The 7,863-nt window shown below is 33.6% G+C and overlaps 1 protein-coding gene across 5 annotated transcripts in view; it reads right to left on the bottom strand.

Annotated features, from left to right (window-relative positions):
• Positions 1-582: 582 nt before the first annotated feature.
• Positions 583-7,863, bottom strand: part of LOC105146873 (hypothetical protein) — a 36,826-nt gene continuing 29,545 nt past the window's right edge. For all 5 annotated transcript variants that reach the window (XM_087414201.1, XM_087414200.1, XM_087414205.1 and 2 more), the window contains 2 exons: positions 4,291-5,839; positions 583-3,714 (listed from right to left, as the gene is read on the bottom strand). In XM_087414201.1, the coding sequence (XP_087270327.1) occupies positions 3,381-3,714; positions 4,291-5,732 (1,776 nt within the window). In that variant the 5' untranslated portion in view covers positions 5,733-5,839 and the 3' untranslated portion in view covers positions 583-3,380. The remainder of the gene's footprint in view (positions 3,715-4,290; positions 5,840-7,863) is intronic.

Below are 7,863 nucleotides of genomic sequence, written 5' to 3'. Positions count from 1 at the left end.
TTTTTGTCTCTTGCAGTTTTTCTGTAAAGTTGATAATATTTGAGTAAAAAATGATTGAAGACCAATTTTTGACAATTTTTAGCAATTAATATCTTGTTGACTATCAAAAATTGCAAAATGATAGAGGACTTTTCTTCTCAGTTTAATTTATTTTGCCTCTATGCGAAAGATTTGTCATTGTTATTTTCCTAATACCCTGTATATATTATGTATATAATAAATCTGAAGACTTATTAAAACATTTTTTAATGTAATACAGTTAAAATAAAATTAAATAACTTTAGTTCAGTGATAATAATAAATTAAACTTCTACTTATAATATTAAAGATTAAATTGTTTAATGAAATAAAAATTATTATTGATGAAAAAGTTATTCTACTTATCACATTTCTTTAAATTAATGTTGCTATTTAAATTATGTCGTGTAATACATATATTTTTGCGATATTTTCTGTAAATTCTAATTTGTTTTCAAGGCTTTCATTTTTATCGACATTCATTAAAATTACTTTAATGTTAAAAAAAATCAACTGCTGCTCTAAGGAAAAGCATCAAAGATATATGATTTTGAGATATAAATGTTTTTTGCTTCAAGTATATTTATTCACGTAAAATTATTCTTATATTTAAAAAATAATAGTATTGTATCCCAAGAGATGTCGAAATACCTTTGGAAACTTAGACGAATAAAATAAATGACTTAACAATTAATAGGAAAGAGAATGTTATTAATTGCATTTCGAAGTCTCTTTCGATACAGCACGTCGTCGCTTGGTTGAAGGGAGCTTATATTGTAATCGCCATCGATTATCCTGACACATGTCGAGCAGGATATGCTGACTCATCATACTGATAACATCCGACAATTTGGACACGCACACGATAAGACAACGGGCATTTCAAATGACGCTAATGCCATTCGCTACAAGCTAAAGCGAATACATTCCAAAATTATATATTGTTATATGCGATCCGCCTAGATATAAATTTACATAGACTTATGCTAGTAAAAAATAATAATAATAATTACAGGATAAGAAAAAGATATGTTTATATCTTCTTGCAATAATTTATTATCTTACAAACAGATAAAGGAAAAATATTAAAGGATTATTGCAACAAACAAAAAATTTTTATCGTGTAAAACGGCATAATTATTATTAATTGGCTACGCGAGAAATTTACTGTTTGTCTTATCAGTTCAGTAGTTTAAAGAGCAATTCTTTTTTTAGATAATTGGTGTCAGCTAATTACTGTCATTTTATTTTAATATTATCTTTTTTCATTCTAAATCATTTATATTCAACATTAACTAAAAGCTATTTGTGGGCATGGGCGTGAAACATATTGTTGTATAATAACATGTTGTATAATAATTTTTACATATTATTTAATATTACATATTATATTAAATAAGCATAAATAAAAACAGTATTTAATTAAATAAGAGAAAATAAAAAATACCATTTTGTCTGCCAATATTTTAGCTTGAAAAACAGCCCACAGTTTTTATTTTTCAAAAATACAATATTATTTATTCTCGCACATAGACCAATGACGTCATGCGAATCGACTTTTCTGACTTTTATTGACTCGTATCTACAATGGTCCCTTTATATCGATATATCTCATGATGACACATGAATCGCCTTCTTACGTTTACAAACGACGTTTATGTCGAATAGTAAATAACAATCGATTTTCATCGTGCAGAAAGCGATCGAGGTTCATCATAAGAAAGAAAGATTTCCAAAATCACGAAGCGGTTATAAATAATTAAGCGAGATAAAAGAATCATATTTTCTTATATTCTCATTAATAAAGGCTATAATATTTAAAATATTATATTATCAAAATATATTTTGAATTGTTTTAATATTCTAATACCAATCAAAATTAAAATAAACATAGAACTATGATTATGTACAGAGAGTTATCAGCGTTATTGTGCCATTTTAACTTTATTGAACATATAAAACAAGGACAAAAATGACAGTGCGATCCCCTAACGCAGTTTGTACCATACTGACCATAATATTTTTTTATTCATTTTCTTACTTATCAAATGTGTGATAAAAATTAAAATAGTTTCGATTTTTGTACTAAAAATCTATGAAAATTAAACTACTTCGTGACTGCGGAAAACTGGTTAAATCAAAAGTAGTCTTTACAATATCGATGCTTATATACCTCACAGCATTTCAGTCGTTGGAATGGTATGTCAATACCTTTTAATACCATTCCAAAACAAATATTTTTAATGTCTAGATTAGACATTAAAAAAAATTTTATATATTTTATTGTAGTTGTCTAAATATATTTTCGACATAACGCACCTATAATGTAACTAATAATTTCGCGCCTTTATTTTTCTTTTATATAATTTCTTTATACTCTTTATTAAACTCTTTATTAAACTTTAAAAGTCTACATTAACTTTTATTAAATTTAATGTTGCGTGCAATCCGTATATTGTATCCAAATCCGTATATTGTAATTCGTTTACTGACACATTGCACTTATTCACTATAGCTATCGATCAATCGCAAACTGATATTTCATATTGAGCATATGTAAAACTTATATGAGAGAAATTATTTACAAAAAAGAAAAAAAAAGAATACTGCAGTTTTATTATGAATGTAATCACTCAATTTGCCATTCGAATCAAAAATTTGTGTATCGTTGTCGATACGAATCAAACTGCAATTACGTTCAGCCTAGAGATAATTTTCATTTCGCGGGCTAACGGATGCCTGAAAATTATCATGTTAATAGGACTGGCATAAATTGACTACAGTAATTTCCCATCATGCTTGCGACTTTATTCAACTAAGATTTGGAATATTTGTTCGATAATTTTTTTATTAGAATTGAATTAACTTTGATAAAAAAACTGTGCGTGCTTAAAAAACTTAAAAAATTAAATCCCGTTTTTTATATACGCTACTTTACTTTAGGCGATACAATGAATTCTATATTAAATTAATTCTCACAAACGATCAATTGTTCCGGTCTCAATAATATTCTTGATTGATAACCTTATTTAATAAGGCTGAGAATATTTTGTCGCTCAAGACACATGACCTATGTATTTATATATATACTAACAGCACTATCATCAGACAAAGGTTATCGATCCACGCTCTTCTCACGCACGCACAACACATAAAAATAAAAGACGCGATATTACGCTGTCACTAGAAATGAATCAACTCTATCGGTTACACCAATCCCTATTATCTGTTCAATTAAATCTCTGATCAAGTCCCACCGGCAATTACCTCCCGCTGATAGATTCATCGCTTCTCAACCGATCAAATCTTCACCAGAGAGAGAGAAATGAAAGTAAAAAAAAAAGGGAGATCAATCTCTGACGCTATCTCGACCCGAAGAAGCCGAGAGTTTTCAGAGTGTCGGTGACTCTGTTGATCAGTTTATCCCTGTAACGCCATATCGTCGTGTCTACCACGCTATTCTCCCGATATTCCACGCATGTTTTCTTTAACGATCGCACGCAATCGGCGCGATAATGCTGCAGTTGCGCATCCTCGGTCTCGATGGGATAACTGGTACATCCAGCACCCAGACATGCCAGGGGAAAATGGTTGTGCAGAGTGACCACTCGTTCTGGATTATGGAAGCACTTGATGTATTGATTTGGTTTCGTAAAGTTCTTCGAGCGATACACGTGTTGAAGCATGTGCATATACCTATGAGAAAAATGTTGAAATCAAGAATACATTTCTTCATTTCACATGAGTTAGAATTTCTTGGGAAAGATGATAAGAGTAGAAAATGTTCAGAATTAACTGCTTAACTGATTAACTAATAAATTCTATTCCAAAAACTTGATTTAAATTTAGAAACATTTTTTTTTAAAGCAAAACTATTATCAAAGTTTTTCATATGCCACACAGTTAATATTTTCGATCACTTCATTAAGATTAAAATGAAGATATGAACATATATCTACCTCGCAGTATGAAGCAAATATTTTAAAATTTGCATCGCTACAAAAAGATATAAGGAAAAAACAGTATAATAATATAATTGTATGTATATATAATAAGAATCATATTATACGTTCTTTAACAAACAAATTTATTCAGTTATCAAACTTCCTATTTCTCCTTCGAAATTATAATTTTTGTTAATTCGTTGCAAAAACAAATTCATGACTCTGATTACCGACGTATACCAAGTACCTACTTGCGAGCCATCCACCTTCACATTCCCTTCACGGACGGTCGATTTGTGCGCGGCGTGAAAGTGGAAACCTTACTTACTTGGGTATGTCCTTGAAGTAACCATGAGAGTGCAGTAGGTCGTCGAGGAAGTAGACGTTTCTGACGTTGTACGAGGCACGGGTCTCGTTCCGTATTTGTAGGGCCTTGGGCAATACTCGGCGCATCAGCTCTTGCCAGGTCGCGTCCTTCACGGGCATAATCACTTCGTCGACGTCCAACAGTGCGATATACTCATACTCATACATGTGCTTATACAAACAATCGTTGTAAGGTATTAGTTCATTCTGTCGCTTGTGATTGGTTTTCTTCGTGAGATACATGTGCTGGAAGGCGGGCACGTTAGGCTGTCCGCCCGGCAGGGTTAATGGGGTCACATGTACTATACCCAGACGCTGATAATGCCGCAGCACCTTGGTCACGTTTGGGTGTACCTGCAGCTCGTAAAAGTAGATTTTGTCAGCACCCAACAGGTTGATCAGCTCGATCCATTCAACCAGTCGAACCGACAGATCCTCATGCAGAAAGTCCAGACCCTTTACGCACACTGCAAAGTCCTTTTTACGTTCGGGCTTGTTGTAAATTACGCGAAGATGGTTGGTGGCCGTGTCGCAACGCTTCTCCACTATGGAGACGGACGATGGTGGCTTACCGTGCGCTTGTGGTGGCACCCTACATGCTATCACGTATGGCTGATAAATGCCCTGCTTGTAATTGCCCCATTTAGGATACCATATATACTTGTATTCGAGCGTCTCGACAATCTTGGGCTCATTCTCGCCTTCGTACCATAATTGACAATATGTCTTCACGATTGGTTCAATTCGATCGATCATACCAACGATCCTTATTGCCGGCCCAATCTTGGATAATTTCCGATTGTCATAAAACGCACCGAAAAATTGAAACGTGCCATTATTAGTTCGCAGCGTTTGCCAATAGATGTTATTGAATTCTAAATCGTAGATCTGTGGGTATTTGGCGCAGCTCTCATTGCTCCGTTTTGTCAGTTTGCTATTTTTGGACCAATCGCTCAGTGGTAAGCTCGGTATTCTTTCGACGATCTCCTCGATTAATTGCTGTTCAGTCTTGGCAGGTCTTTTATCTAGCAACGGTTCCAGCTCGAGCGGATTTATCGTCGCTTCCAAATGATTTTTAAGAGTAGTTAGAGTGGTCAACAGAGCGCCGTTACCGCCGCCAACGTTGGTGAAATCGCTCAGTGACGACCTTTCCAAGAGAATTCGAGATAGACTCAAGCTCCCTGAAGAATCTCGGTTCGCATCTCGATCGTTGATGCTACCGACCTCCACCAGGTTGCTGATGCCGTCCTCGGCCGTGGGACCACTGTCCTGATGCAAAACTCTGTTTTCCAAGTGACGAAACTGTACTGCCGCGATCATCAGCAGTCCCCAAGCGAATACGAAGACGAAGGCACGCTTCGCGCATTTTGATGAACTGCCGCCACAACTTTGTCTCGTTGTCATCCTGTTGCTTTTCCCGAAATGTCTTTCCAATGAACACCTGAATGATACTGAATCTCCGTATCTTCCTCTGTAAATTTAATCGTGTCTTCTTCCTCTGAGGACCAAATCTGAAACAGGAAAGCTTGTTGTTCACAAAGTGTCGATTGAATTGTAAAACGATCGATTAATGCTAATGATAGAGACTCTCTTTTATACTGACTACTTTATTATTCAATCCAAACTTATTTTTTCTACACTTGTCAAAATCTTAGAGATATTGATAAAGATTTATTCATAAGTAATTAATTTCGCTAAAAATTAACAAAAATTTAACAAAAGTTTCAATTTGTATTTTTCAATTTTTAAAATAACTCTCTGTAAATAATTTAAAAATTATCGGAAATAAATTCAAAATATATCTATAAAAGGGTAAACTCAATGGATGACAATCCACGGATCCAGAGATTTTTATTTATTAAATTACGATACTGTTTTAGTTGGAACGTTGGGAAATCATTCTTTTTAAGAAGAAGAAATAAGGCAAATGATTTATCCACAAGTAAACGATACGTAAGTTACTACAAAGTAATCCATGACTAGTTGACAGAATTTGGGGCAAGAGACGAGATAATGTCTTTAACTGTATAAGGACACCCGCTACTGGTAACCAGTACTCGACTATCATCAAGAAAGCGAGCGACCCTGTCGGGCGAAACCCCGTTGGCCGGACCGGGCGAGTCTCAGAAGAGCAAAAGAAAACAAGAGAGAGAAGGAGCGCAAGACCCGCTCGTCGGAGATACGTGGAACCGGTTATGCTGATGGCAAACTGTTTTTCACCTTTTGCACTTCGCTTCAACTAACCTCCTCCCTTCCTGACCACCTCGGGTCTTTTGCCCGATGATGTTTCTCTTCGTCTCTCCCTAGTCTCTTCCTTTCCTTTCCCTCTAAACCTAGGCAATGATGGCGGACTCTCAGGATCAAGTTTGACCGTAACCTAGGATTTTCTATGAAAACTACCTCTGTCACGTTTGTTTTATTGTATATGCGTCTATATGTATCTATTATACTTTTTGTACCTACGAAATTTTTAATCTGGCGACGGTATTTAATAGAATAATAATTTTATTCTGATAATCCTCTATCCTGTCCACATATTAATTAAAATTCTATTAGTATGTTCGGTTTCTTCATGTAATCAATAATGTTGCGATGTTATATTACAAATATAATTGAACCGGCGATTAAATGTATATGTCAAAAGATTTTAGTAACAGAGAGGGTTTAGAAGAAAAAGTATACAAAATTCAATTTCTCTTTTTTTTTCAGTGAAAAAATATTGATAAAAAATATACTATAAAAAAAACGTTTTAAAGGACTTTTAATTAAAATAATCATTAAATTAAAATATTTTTATTTATTCCAATAAATAATTTTATAGACTACATATTAAAGTTACTTACAGTATAAAAGAAAACTATAGCGATAATAATTATAGATGCACACAAGATTGATTACGACATATAATTAAATCCTCGAAAAAAATCATTAATTCGAATTTTTATAATACAAGATATTGTTAGAAGAGATCAGAAGATATAATCTTAAAGATAACTTATAACTTAATAAAATATACATAATATAATCGGTTTCTTCATGTAATCAATAATGTTGCGATGTTATATTACAAATATAATTGAACCGGCGATTAAATGTATATGTCAAAAGATTTTAGTAATCGTAATATATATATATAATCACCAAATTTATGCATTTTTTGCATGATTTTCTTGATAATTTTTCGATAGCAATATAATATCTGACTTCTTAAATTAAGCAATTATCTATATTCAAGGAATCACTAATCAACTATTATTTATTTAATCTACCGTCACGCCCTAAGTTCGATAAACGACGTTGCAATTGCAATGCGAAAGTGTAACTTGTGTACGTGCAAGCGCGATGCCACCTCGTTCCCGTTTATTCCATGCCTGTTCTTATCGTTTCGTTTGGAATTAGCAATCCCGCACAACAGCGAATCGACCAGCTAGAACGTAAATTGCGCGGAACGAACGCGTTTATATCGACTCAATCGTCATCGTTCAATATAACCCTTCCATTACATTGAGTCTATCAAAAGAGAAATTTAAATATT

The sequence above is a fragment of the Acromyrmex echinatior genome, chromosome 1 (assembly GCF_024713525.1).
Source record: "Acromyrmex echinatior isolate Ae372 chromosome 1, ASM2471352v2, whole genome shotgun sequence".
Lineage (NCBI taxonomy): Eukaryota > Metazoa > Arthropoda > Insecta > Hymenoptera > Formicidae > Acromyrmex > Acromyrmex echinatior.
Note: the sequence above shows the minus strand (reverse complement) of the source record. Positions and strands in the feature narration are given on the sequence as shown.